The sequence below is a fragment of the Falco punctatus genome, assembly GCF_963210335.1.
Source record: "Falco punctatus genome assembly, chromosome: 6".
NCBI classification, from domain to species: domain Eukaryota; kingdom Metazoa; phylum Chordata; class Aves; order Falconiformes; family Falconidae; genus Falco; species Falco punctatus.
In genome coordinates, this window is record NC_137585.1 from 91,445,016 (window position 1) to 91,458,779 (window position 13,764).

The 13,764-nt window shown below is 43.8% G+C and overlaps 1 protein-coding gene across 1 annotated transcript in view; it reads left to right on the forward strand.

Moving 5' to 3' along the window:
* Nucleotides 1-753: 753 nt before the first annotated feature.
* Nucleotides 754-13,764, forward strand: part of LAMB4 (laminin subunit beta 4) — a 54,937-nt gene continuing 41,926 nt past the window's right edge. The window contains exons 1-4 of the mRNA XM_080392748.1: nucleotides 754-764; nucleotides 7,089-7,223; nucleotides 10,149-11,913; nucleotides 13,172-13,329. Coding sequence (XP_080248874.1) covers nucleotides 11,880-11,913; nucleotides 13,172-13,329 — 192 coding nt within the window. The 5' untranslated portion in view covers nucleotides 754-764; nucleotides 7,089-7,223; nucleotides 10,149-11,879. The remainder of the gene's footprint in view (nucleotides 765-7,088; nucleotides 7,224-10,148; nucleotides 11,914-13,171; nucleotides 13,330-13,764) is intronic.

The window sequence follows — 13,764 nt, forward strand, 5'->3', positions numbered from 1 at the left end:
TAAAATATGGAGATGAGGGGGTGGGAGTGGCTGCGAGGGGGGTGGAGGGCCAGAAAGTCAGTCCTGGGGCCGAGCGGTGAGGTGTAAGGGCCCGGGCGTGGCGGAGGGGCGGCCGCCGGGGCGGTGAGGGTGCTGCGGGGCGGCCGCCATGCCGCGGCGCTGGCGGTGGGCGGGCCCCGCCGGGCCCCTCAGCCAATCAGAAGGAGCCACGCTCGCAGAGCCCAGCGGGGTGGGGCCGCCGCCGCGCCTGCTTAGCGCCCGCGGCGGGGGCGGTGCCGGCCTCACGCAGTCGGCTTCCCGCGCCCGCCCTGCGCCGCCCTCCCGCTCCGGGCGGGGCTGGGTGAAAGCGCCCCCCCCCCCATCCGTCCGCTCGCCCGCCCGCTCGCTCGCCCCCCTCCCGCTCCGGGCGGGGCTGGGTGAAAGCCCCCCCACCCCCATCCGTCCGCTCGCCTCCCTCCCTTCCTCCCTCCCGCTCCGGGCGGGGCTGGGTGAAACCCCCCCCCCTCCGTCCCTCGCCGCCCTCCCGCTCTGGGAGGTGCTGGGTGAGCGCCCACCCCCGGGCCGCTCGGAGCGGGGTGTTGTGCGCCGCCGCCTGCCTGCCGCAGGGCCGCCGTTCCTGCCGTTTTGCCGCTGGGGCGGCTGTGCCTGACGCCCGCCCCTCAGGCGCTGGGGCTGGCTGATCGCCGGCCGATGGCGGCGTTTCTACGTTCCCTGCTTCACCGGTTTATGCAGTCACAGGCTGCCGGGGTCTGTGCCTCCTGCCGGTGAAGTAGCCCGGTGCCGGTCAGCCTTGCGGGGCCGCCGAGGCCGGCCGGGCCCTGGGGCGGGTGAGGCGGGCGGCAGGTGCGGAGCGGGGGCGCTCGGAGCCGGGGCGGTTACCGGCCCTTGGCGGGGGGATCACTTTGCAAGGCCGTAACGCCAGTGGCTGTGGTGGCATTTATTCACGGCCCTCCGCCTGTAGCGGGCGTGAATAAAACCAAGATGGCAATGAAAGGAGGCCTTGGTCGCTTTTCTGTATCGTTTTTCCCATTCAGCCCCACGTCTAGTCTTTTGACAGATCCTTGTCTGAAAGATCTTCGTGAACATTTCTTTTCATGCGGTCTCAGAAAGCAGAACAGCCCAGTTCACTGGGAGGAAAAACACATTAAAGCTACTTGGGGTATCGAACAGTCCTGTTTACCATTAAGGTATTGTGTAAACCGGACAGCTTTGTTCTAAAGAGCCACCACTGTTTTAATATGCAATCCAAATGTATTTAGCACTACAAATCTTTTCTAAAATAAATTAATCCTAATTCTTCTTTCGAGTATTTCTATGACTTGGCTAACATTTAAAATGCAAATTACACAGCTGCTTCGTCAGGCTCATACTTCACCCGCAGGAGAGCTGGGGCGAGTGCTGTACTTGAGTGAAGTACTGTGAAAGCTGCGGTTTAAAATATTACAGTGTAATCTTGGGGTTTTTTTCCTTTTCCCAAGAATTTAAATTGTTTGGTGTAGACAGATAACTGATTCGATGTTGTGTCTTTCATTCAGCAGAGATTTGCTGTGTGTTGTTGATAGATTGTGTGGTGTGTGTGGGGAGAAAGGGAACATAAGTCACTGAGCTGAATTCCTGTCTAGATTACAAATGGCAGGTTAGTAATAAATCCTGGTCTATCACCGCTTGGCTATTTTTAGTAATTAGATCATGATTACGAAACAGAAATATCTTGGTAATTGATCAAGTTACATAAAAACGCTAATCCTTTCACATAATGGTTTCTTGAATAGTATAAACACTGAGCAGCACAAGGTCAGCAACTCTCAGGAGACAAAGACTCTTTACACTGGTGCACATTGTGACCTTCAGTATTTCTTTGATTTTAATGATCTGTTTTCCATTCTTTGGAACACTGTTTTACTGAATGGGCTTCTCAAAGTTTCTTTGAAGCTGTATTCACAAATAATCATTATTTTTTACTCTTTTATTACAAGTTTGCTGTGTCCCAGTATAAAGCTTAGTCTTGAAAAGTACCACTAGTCTTAAAAACCTGGATGGTAGGAAGGATTTGGGCTTCTGCAGGGCTACCTGGTTGTGAATGGTGTTAGCTGGCATAGTGGAGAGATACGAACAATTTACCTGTGGTAGAGGAAAAGGGATTGCTCTTTTTTAATTGCATAAAAGACACTAAAGTCTTTTTCAGGGTTTGGGAGAGGTTTGGATAAGCCGTATGTGAGCTGATGTTGATACTAGGTTATTCATAGATAGTAACAAGATTGACATAGTCTTGCTAATATTTTATCAACATTTTTCACATTGTTGTGACCCTTGTGGTGTTACAAATATACTAGTAGATGCATGTAAGTTGATGCTCAATCAGCAGAATAAGGTTCCCCAAACTTACTGTGAAGTCCATGTAGGTAAGTATGCACACTTGATTGTTTGGGCTCTATAAGAAATAAATCCTTAGAGTTTTCTTGAAAATTATTCCCTTGATGTTCTGCCAGGCCAAACAGGTTGTCAGAAAATCTTGGCAAATTGCTAGAAAGGTTTTCTTTATAAGAATATTGGTTTGATTTTAATAATAATGAACGTTAACTTCATGTTCTGGTGTTGACTTTTTTTCTTTTACCGTGCCTATTGCTTTCTGTAAAAATTTTAATATGGTTGGTGAGAGCTGAACCTAGCAAAAATAACAACTGTTAATTAAGCTTTACCTAGTCTAAGTGTGATCTGGCAATCACCAGGGTCTCACTCAATTCATTTGCAGGACACTTCTGCAAGGCAAGCTGAAGGGGTCAGGATCTCTTACGTGAGCACCTCAACATGCCCAGTAGGTCCAATGCACCCCAACTCTTTAAACAGACATATTTGCGCAAGATCTGCCCACGCAGTGAGTGGAGACCCTGTAGCCACACCTGTGGATAGCCCTGGGTTTTTTCAGCCTCTGTTCCTGCGTACTGAACACAGACACTTCTTTCATGTCCACCTGACTAAGCCACAACTTCCAACATCTTCTCTGTTATCCCCTGCCCAGCTCTCTCCACATCTTCCTTGCCCAGTCTATGTCCCTATGATTACCTGTGGACCTTCTCAAAACACTAAATCTTTTCCTAGCTAGGGTACCTTAATCAGCTACTTGTCTTCCCTCTCCCACCCTCTCAGTCCCCAACTTCAAATTAACCCTGGTTTCCCATGAGCTCTGGCCCTTTCCTACCCTGTTGCAGGCTGCTTATCCTTCAAGATGTAGCAGAGACTCTGAAGTGCCATCTGGCTCAGTTTTCATAGACACCTACTCACTTCACTCCTAGGAGCTGTGTGTAATGGTGAGAAAGGACAGGCGACGTCTAAGCAAACCAATTACTGTTGAAATACACTCCACACAGATGGTCAGCAAGGGAAAGATTGCTTCCTGCCTCCTTCTGCTGAAAGGGAACTGTCTCAATAATAGTTTGAAAGCAAGAGGTGTTTCCTTCTCCGCATTTGCTGCTGGCATCTTCTGTGCTTGGCTGGGTTTCCATCGTACCCAGCTGCTCCTGCCTGGTGGTGACAACACTTCCCTTCCATATGACAGGGGGAGATCAGGAAAGTGAAGGGAGATACTAATTTTTCTGCTTTCTCCCATCTGGTATAATTAAGTACTTGAGAGAAAAATAAAGCAGTGGTTCTATATTCTTGATCCTAGGCAAATAGTATAAGTCTATGTACCAGTTCCCAACTTGCCAGCATGCATTGTTATTGCTGTGCTACTGTTACATTGGTTATATCATTAGGGTCCATGACAAAATCTAATAATTCCCCTCACTTATTTTATGCATGACTTATGTTTGATGCTTCCTGTGTTGGTACAGATTCCAGGATAGACACATAAAATTTAACAGCTGATAATCAGCCAAACATCATTCTGTCATACTTTTAGGTAATTAACATGTGTATGTTGATAGATTTAAATACTCTCCAGAAACCTTTGTATTAAATTTCATTTGGGGCTGAAAATGGAGAACCTCCAAAATTTCAGTTTAGCTGTTTATATTGCCAAGTGAGGCAAAAGAAGGTTTGTGTAACTGTTGAGGCTTTTGACCGAGCTCATTCATCTAACACCCGTATGCTCTGCACTCGCTGTCTTTTGCAACCAGGGACCTCGTGGGTGACCACAGGAGAGGGGCTGTGTGAGAGTGCTGTTGTGGTGCACAGCCAGACACCACGCAAATCACAGGTATTGGCAACTACGGATGGAAAATGTCAGATTTACCAGTTATTTTACCATGCAGGCCTTTCTATTTCTGCAGCTTGAAGCTATATTCATTCCGTCGAAATGTACATTTTCACATTGCTAGTGGTTTTGTGCTACTTTTGTTTTCCAATTACATGAGAAAGAAACCATTACTTCCAGCCAATGAAGTAAGGAGAAAGAAAAGTCATTTTCAGTCCGTCTTACTACTAACCAAAGTGAAATAATTGATCCAAAATGATTTTATTCCAAGTCAATCTAAAACTTAATATTTAAATTTGCAGGTTTTGTAAAAAATAAGGAGAAGCTATGAGGGCAGACTTCTTTCACTCCAGAGAACTGTAGTTTGGATGCTCCCCAGGATGGTGGAAGAGCTGGTTTCACGTTGTGCGTCCAACTGGAAGACCAGAGCCAGTGGCTCCCATGGGAGCTCTCTAACCATCAGGCTTTGGTAGCTCAGCAGCGGGTACTCTTGTTCCTGCTGCCACCACCGTTTTCCTCCAGTGGACACATTTTTCTCTCCACTCTTTTCTCTCCTGAAACTGGTCAGGTTCTCCTCCCAATGGTCTCAGTTTTCTAGTTTTTTTTTTAACCCTGTGGAATTGCCTGTTTTCCTTTTATTTATTCTTTAAATTGCGGTCTCCTGGATTCTGATTTTTGTTTATTCCACCTGCCCCCCCAAAAAACCCCAAACATACATCTTTGTTTCCAAACAGACTGTGGCATGGAATGTTTCTGCATTGGTAACAAAATGTTTCTAAGCCAGTAGGCAACAAAGAAAGGTTCCTCAGGGGCCAGAGAGGTTTTCTGAGTGCAGCATAATTTCTAAACAACATCAATTTAACCTTTGCAGAAGAATTTACTTTAACCTAGAGAAAAATGCTTTGTACAGTTTAGGCTGACATGTATGGAAAATGTAATAATAGAGATTTAAAACAGAACATTGCCACAAATTTGAGTGAATAAAAATAAGAAAATCTTTTCTTAGAACTTTCAACAGTACAGGGACCATTAGCACAGTAAGGGCACTGTTATGCCTTATTAACAGATACTGTGGTGGAAAAAGCTTTCCGCTGAGCAGCTTCATTATTTTATGTTGCAGGGTAGTGGCTGTCGTGTGAAAAACTGTTGCCATCATCCTAGCTCTGTGTATATTGTCCTTGTATGTACAAACTGCACTTCAAAGTTATAATAGAATTTTAATCCCTGGTTTACTAAGGGGAGGGGGGGAGAGTTGCCCCCTTTTTTTTTTTTTTGGTCAAAATATAGCTTGATATTTTAAAACAAAAGAATGAATGACTCTTTAAAAGTGTGTTAAGTAAAGCTAATTCAATCACTGCTCTTCATGCTGCTCGAGTCAATTTTTTGGCGGAGTTGGAAGGACCATACCCCCTGACCTGTGTTGTATGTACTTTATTTGTTTTCTTGAAGAAAGTAACTGAGCAAACGTCTTTAAAAAATAATCTTTGGTCAAATTGTCTTTAGATATTTTTTTTTTGTGACTAATGTGAAGCACCTTGGCTTGAACAGCTTAAAACAAGCATCAGTTCTCTCAGAAGCAAACCTTTCCACGTGGTTAAAATAGTAGATGTGTAAGCAAATACTAGGTTTTAAAAATCTTTTCCAGTTGTCTTATTTGCAGACTCTAGATTATTCCTGATAAAGCAATCAATATAAATATAGCTTAACTGCTGCAAGTCTGATACAACTCTCCCTTTTTAGTGGAGAGTGTGTTTTAGAAGAGAAAAACTGCATGGTTAATTGATGAACAGCCTACAGCACTTCTGTTAAAGCCTCAGAATGCAGTTTTCTCCTCATAATCATGGAGGTAACTTGCACGTGGGCTTAACGGGGCCAAATAAAGCCAGGAACCCAGAGAATGTGCTTTGCAGGGTAAATATGCTTTCCTTGGTGTACTTTCCCTTTATGCCCCTGTGGAAGTTTGGCAGGGACACAGGAGAACTTCCTTGGGCAGCTGTGGGTGACGACAACCCGTAGGAGCAAGTACTCACGGGCGAAGCACTTCTTCAGTCTGGGTCTTTGTTGGTGTCTGAAAATCTGAGGTTCTCCAAACAGCTGTGGAAATTTTGCTATGTGCAAGCAAAGAGCAGGGCATGCCAAGGGGGAAGAGTTGTTCGTGGCTCCCCAGGCTGGGCATCGCTTTGTGTTCCCACCTGGAGGGCAGCCTTCATCAGGGGGATGCCAGTTCCACGGGGTTTTGCAGTTTATTATTCAGGTATAATGAATTATCACTAGAAAAATATATCTAAAAGCTCACCGTAGCTATCCTGACAATGTATGAAACAAAAAGCAGGGCTGTACCTCAAGCCCTGAGGACCCATGGTTACTGACACAAGGAGGGTAAGACTGCTCGCGAGGACTGTGGTAAGGGAACAGGCCCCTTTGGGAGGGCATGCACTCCTGCAAGTTCATATGTCTTCATATGGCTGTGCTGATCTAACATTTCACCACCCCTGGTGCTCTAGCTTCAGTCTTTGTCCACATACCTGGCATCAATACCTCTGTGTCTCTGATCCCACGCAGGATGGTACCATGGGTGCGGTCCCATGACATCTGGACACAGCAGCCAGACCTGGGTACTGGTAATGGGGTTTGTCCATACCCCCAAGCCCGATCAAGGGTGAAGCACGCTTGGGGTTAATCCAGGAGGTCTAGTTGGGAGGGAAGAATAGGGAAAGGGGCCAGAGGCAGCTCTGGGGACCAGGCTGTTACACCTTGTGGAGGCTGGAAAAGCTCTTTTGCTTTCTTTCCTCATATGCGTCTTCGGTTGTTTCTTCCCGAGCGTATTTATTTTCTGTTTTTCTTTCTAGTTTCAATTCAATAATTTTTCTTTCTCTCTCTCTTAGGTTAATAGGCCAGTAAAGCAATGAAAAGTGAAAAATTTCAAGCACTTTTGTTTACTGATGTGAGAAGGATCAGAGAAACAGCTTTGTCCAGTTGTACTACATGAACTCACCAACTCTGAGTAAACTAACATGAGATCACAAAGGTATGTGACGGATTTCTCATCCTGACAGTCCTGTTGCCTGCTTGGAAATGTCAGGACCTTAGGAAATAACATGAAACGTATCTTTAATATATATACCTTGAATAGCACTTTGAAAATCACACTGATACTTTAAAACAAATCCACTCTCTTCTTTGTCTTTAGTGCTGATTACTACTATCAGCAACACTGTGCTTGCCAGGGAAATAATGCTCAAGCTGAAACTGCATTTCTTGTTTGTGGTGGAAAACCCAAAGACTTCGAACACCTGACTTGCACTCAAAAGGCGGAGGGCACCATGAGGTGCTGTGACTGTTAGAAAAGGAAACTTCTACTAAAATATAGACTTTACATCCTTTTGAAATGTGGAAAAGTTCTTCCAAACAATTATTAAATAGAATTTTAAAAGTAGCTGTTTGCTCTAGCATGCAAGATACGGAGGAGCAGACAGCTGGTGGGATGCAGAAGCAAGGAGGCTGGGGGCCAAGGTAGCCTCTCTCTCCCCCTGCCCCTGAGCTCTGCAGCGTATTCTTCTGCTGTCCTTAGCTCTTTCCTGATCAGATCTATCAAATTAAATACTTATTTTTATTGTAAGCTTTTATTTCATTCTGGTTTTATTATTCAACGCTACATTCTCCCAATGTTCTGAAAACCAAAAAAATATGTACAGGCTTTGCCTTTGAGAAATTAGACTTCAAGCGTAAGATACGCCTGAAGAAATGAGAGCAGAAACAACAGAGGGAGAGGGAGAAATGTAGCAAGATGGTTTTGCTTTTTGGACCATTAGCTTTCATTTATGATTTTGGGCAGTTCTTTATGGGATGGGATTCATCTCAGTACACTTTAATTGCTTAAAATACAGGCATCTATCCTAAGCTAGAGAACTGGGCTGCCCATAACCAAAGGAAAGCAGCAGATACCTACCCTAAAGGGATAAATCCCCCTTTGGTGGTATCTAAAGGTGGTAGGATGGACCCTGTGGGGATTCCTGTCTTTCTCCATTGACTATAAAGGAAACCCAGATGATTTCTTTAGATTAAATACTTATTTTTCACATGGCAAGAATAATCTCAGGCTCAAGTAAGTTTACTTCTTATTTAATCTTTAAAGAAATCTAGAATTATTTTTTTTTCTGATGTTTTTCACAATTTCAATACAGGAGAAAATAACCGTATACCCAAACAGCCATTTTTATTCAGGAAATCTGTTGGAGGAAAATATGTACCTGAACGGGCTGGTGCCAACTGCCCATCAGCCGTCATCCTGGGGCCAGGCTCTGAAGTGTGGCGGGTGCCTCTGCTCCTGCCCTCCTCCCTCACTGCTGGCTGGTGTCCGTGAAGGGAATGCATGCCAAAGTGCCAGCAATTCCTGTCCTTTGTGCCTATTAGGGATATGCCTTGGGCCTAAGAAATGACAACTGTAGGACCTGTGATGACTTGAAAAATCACGCACCAATGCTATCTACCCTCCAGCCAGCATGGGATGAGTGATAAATCCAGATCCTTTACCAGTAGAGGCATTAAACAAGCAAGAAAAAAGTTTCTTAATCCTTGCCTCAAGCAGTTTAAAACCTCCTTCTTGCTTGGGATCTTACATAAATCAAAACACAGGACTGACTATATTCTGCAAGTAAATCTTCCTGGATATTTACTTCTCACATAACTTCTCTGTAACAAATTCTGAATTCCCTACCAAATATGCCAATAAAATGTCAACCATTCTATAATTTAGTAGCATAATAATAATAATACTTTCTTCAGTTATGTCACTCTTTCAGAAAGCAGTTGACATACTGCTTACACATAAAAAGTAAAATTAATATCTTAATATATCATTTAGTCTTTTATTTCTTAATACTGAAACTCACTAAATATAAACTATCTGTCCAACAATTAATCATGCATGAATACAAACTGAATGGAGATTAAATTAACCTAAAAAAAAGTCTCCTACAAGTAATTTCCACATGCACTTGAGGAAAATAATTTCAAAAAATGTAAGTATATGAATTATTTCTGCTAGAATGAACAATCATAGTAATTGTAGAGGACACTTTGTACTGAGCTTTGCAATAGGATTAAAGAACACCTCTTTTTTTTTTTTTTCCTGAAAAGATAGGAACTACCAAAAGAAAAATACTGATTAGTTTATAAAACATATTTTGAACATATAGAAAACCTTATTTTTTACAAGCAATCATGAATTAAGGCTTACAAGCAGTCAGATGAGAATTGATAAATATATCACAACTAAATATGTATACCCAAGACAATCTGCCATTCTGAAAACTGGAAGCAGTGCCACAGGTTTCAGCAAAGACACCAAAAAGCAGTGACCAGTTCTGTGCATGAGCTGGTGAATGCCATTGCAGATCTTCTCCATCACCATGTTTCCCATGGCTGCAGCGTACCCCACAGGCCACCCTGCTCTGCTCTCGCTGCTGTGGGTGGTTACAGGCAAAGCTTGTGCTGAAATGCAAAGCTGTGGCTCAAGTTGCTATGTTGTCTTCAGCTTTAAATTGAAAAAATCCACTGCTCACAGCAGTGATCCAGAGCTTGAGCTAGTTTGAATCTAGCTCCACAGGTCCATATGGGTGCAATCACAGCTTTCAGGTGGGCATGTTTACAGTCACTTCAAAACCCACAGTCATCCCTTCCAGATCATTTGCACCTACTGTGAGGAGTCATCCTTTCTAGCCCACGTTCAGATAAACCAGTGCTACTAGACTTCTGAAGTTAAGTAGCTGTAAAGACTTTGACATTTGATTGCAAACCAGACCAACTGAACAGTTGATTAATTAAGCAATTAAAGAGTTGTTTGCCAGCACTTTAAGAAGCCCAGCCTCCTCTTTTCAGTTGCATGGACTTTTTCTGCCATGAACTTAACCTGTCACAATTTTCTTTCACTGCACATATTTGCTGATGCCAGAAGCTCCGGCAGAGAAAGTTCACAAATCAAGCCTTTGGCAGGTTGCAGGCTGGGTCTCATTCTCACCTACACCTTGGTGCCTCGGGGGACACCTGTCTTCTCCAGCTGAAGCACACAGGTATGCCTTTGCTTGCTTCCCTCAGTCAGTTGTGCTCATTTCCAGATGAAACATTTCACTGTCTGAAACCCAGGTAAGACCTCTTCAGTATTTAATTGCCTGCTAAGCATGGAACTAAAGTATGTTGGGCTTTTGCTGGGCTGTTTCTCTGTTAAAGGGAGTCATGTTTAAAGAGTATTGTTGGTATTGATGTTGGACAGGGTAGGGACTAGGACGTGTACTTATCAAGATTACTGTAGCTGTGGATACCTATGTTTCGCTACAGTGCTGTTGCAGTAGTTGCAGCCTAAGTCATCTCTGAGTCTGTCCATTATTCTGACAGTATAAAATTTAAAGTCCAGTATAGCAGGAAAATACTTGGGTTTGCCTCAGACACCAGCTCCACTGCCAGCTGTCTCTGTAGCTGAGGAGGCAGGCGCAGCTGTGCAGATGCTCACCAGCATCGTCTCCCCATCACATGCCAGGCTCCCTACAGTCGTGGCAGTGAAGGCAGCTGACGTGGCACGAGAGGCTGGTGACCCTGGATAGCTTTCCCTACCTGTGGCTGCTGAAATAGCCATCTAGGTATGGCTGTTGTGTCATGTGCTGTGTGAACCAAGCCTACCTGGAGCCTGTAACATCTGAAATACTTTGAATGACTTTGCTTATGTTCCCCCTGCTCTTGGGGGCTATTTTATCTTCGCTCATTCAGCACAGTGACAGCTGTGTGAAGATGAGGAACAAGCACAGAGCCAGGGAGCAGCACTTTGTGCATGTTTATGCAGGGATGCGGCAGCAGCTGGAGTTGCATCAGGGTATGCTGGCCTTGCTGGATGGAGAAAGAGGTGGAAGGCACAAAGATGGGGGGCAGGCTGTGGTTTGAGAGCTCTGGTGGCAGAATGCTGGGTTGGTTTTTATACCCATGGCTGCCTTCTGTTTTTCCAACAGAGGTTTTGTGTTGGCAAGTCTTACTTTCCTCCAGGTGAGCAGGAAGAGGAAGGACGTGAAGTAAATGCCACAATGAACCTCCCTTGGATTTACGCTGAGGTTCCCCCATACGAGTCTTTTGCATTGATTCTGATGTTACCTGTTTTTCTTCGCCATACTTTGAGATGCGGTTGTAATCTTGTCTCTGCCAAAATTCATAGCACCTGACATCAGGCATTTCTTAGTGGCATCTTCATTAGGACCTCAGTCTTTGTTTTAAGTTAATTAAAAGAAAAAAGAACCTCCAGGGAAGGGGTTAGGTCTGTGCAAACAGCCCTGCTGAATCTAGTTAGGATTAAATAGCTTGTATTTGAATGCTACAATATTTTTGCTAATAACATTCTGGTTTTATTTTACACTAAGTATGAATATGTTTTCACAGTCTTCTCTGAAAGCCCTTGTGAGGTGTCCCTCTGTTTTCATCCTGTTTTCAGTGCCGAAATTTCAGTCATGAGAAGTTTTTGCAAGAACAAAATCAAAGCCAGGGTTTCCTTTTAACCTTTATATTTTTATTATGGCTCTGCCACTTTACTAAAGGCTAGCCCGGGGTAAGCCTATGTGCAAGGGGTGCCTTGGCGAAGCAGAGCACCGAATAACCCACCAATTCATCTTCTGCAGTGGTACCAGTTTGAGTTTCCTGGGGAGGCATGAGGCTGGGGCTGGCCATCCTGCTACAGCTTGGTAAGTACAGATGTTACAGTTACTCAGACTAATTTTGAAATATTACCATGTGATTTACATATCTCCAAAATTTTGTTAGAGTGCTGCTTTTAAGTACTCTAGTAAGACCCATGTGACAGTGAGTCCTTATTCCCCACTCTCCTGCCTGGGAGCTATGAATGACATGAAACCTTTAAGTATAAAGATATGATACGTGTTGTAATTGAGTCTGAATCAGGTCCTGAAAGAGGCAAATCAATATTTTCTAATGAATAATGAGTGTGGTTCTGCATAAATAAAGAAGAGCAGGCTAACCAAACTTATGTACTGCTTTAAACCTGAAGAGTCAAGCGTCACTCATAATCTGAAGTATAGCCTGAGCCATAGACTGAAATCTGGCTGTGAAATACTGTATTTTTACTGTTGTAATTGCATTAATGTTTCTAGTGTTCTGTAGGATATTCATGTATCGATTGTTTGGTTTCTTAACTGCATCTTCTGTAGCAAGTTGAGCCAAGTAAAGCTGAACGGATAAAGCCTCCAAGGTAGCCATTCCTTTTCAGGGTTTCAGGACAGAACTTGTTTAAAAGGACAAGCCCTGTAAGGGAAGTCTTAACATAATGGAGAAAAAATGTAAAGTTATTTCAGGCAAAATAAACAAAAGAACCTGCAATTATTTAGAGAATTCAGAATTATTCTCTTTTTAATTATTAACGACTGTTCCATGGGGTCTGAGTGGAGGGTTCTGGGTCCAGACCAAGGGTTTCGTTGCAAATCATCAGACAATCTGAGGGACGCCTGACGTCAATTCTGGTCTCAGTTCCACCATTATTACTTGGAAATCAACAGAAATCAGTAGAATTAATCCAAATCTGGCTGTGCTCACAGAGTCAATTGAAATGCCTGTGGCTCTGCTGCAGTAATGCTGGCTATGGGTATAGGTTATTTATATATATATATAAAATATCCCATTATTCTAGGATCGGAATCATAATTAATTATTGCTGATAGCAGACTGGCATGTTTGCTGCGCAATAATGTGCTAAGAGTTAAAATTTTAGCATAGATTAGCAATATTTTAGCTATGTTTTTTATAATTATTTTGCAGCAGGTGTGTTCATTACCAAAGCTCTGCAGGATTCCACCAAGTGATATTATTAAATAGGACAAAGGTTGATTTAGTTTTCTGCTGATGTTGGGATTTAACTGATTTTGTCTGGAGAACACTGCTGGGTATACAAAACAATTTCACCTCTCCTTTATCTTCTTTTGTGCTCAGTGCTGATAAGACTCCAGCATGCACAGGATGACTGTGATGCTGGGTCCTGCCACCCGGCCATTGGGGACCTCCTCCTGGGCCGCAGCAAGCAATTAACAGCCTCATCAACCTGTGGAATGAACAGCCCTCAGAAGTACTGCATTATAGGCTACCTAGAGGTTGGTTTGCTCTTTCTTTTTTAGGGAACTGAACTCTGCTTACTAACAATATTCTCATCTGCAAAAGGAATTTGCCCAGTTCGGATGTTTCTGTTGGAGTTGTCTGAATAATCATCAGACAGTGTGACATAAGCCTAGTAGAAGGCTATCCCTTACTGAGGCACATATGGAGGGTTTGGCAGCAAACAGCCTCCACAGTGACGTATAGCTTCTCAAGAGGCAGAATCATCTATGAGATGCAAATGAACACAGGGATTTCTGAAGGAGCTTTGGGCTGCGAGTCCTTTCCCCACTCATGCCTCAGAGGTGGAGACCACGGTTTGCATTGTGCAAGTGCAGGAGTGCAGTCCTGCAGGGTGTAGGCACTGCCTTGATGACCTTCACTGGAGGACATGTCCCATACAGTGTTGAGACCTGAGGCAGCCTGTTAAGAGA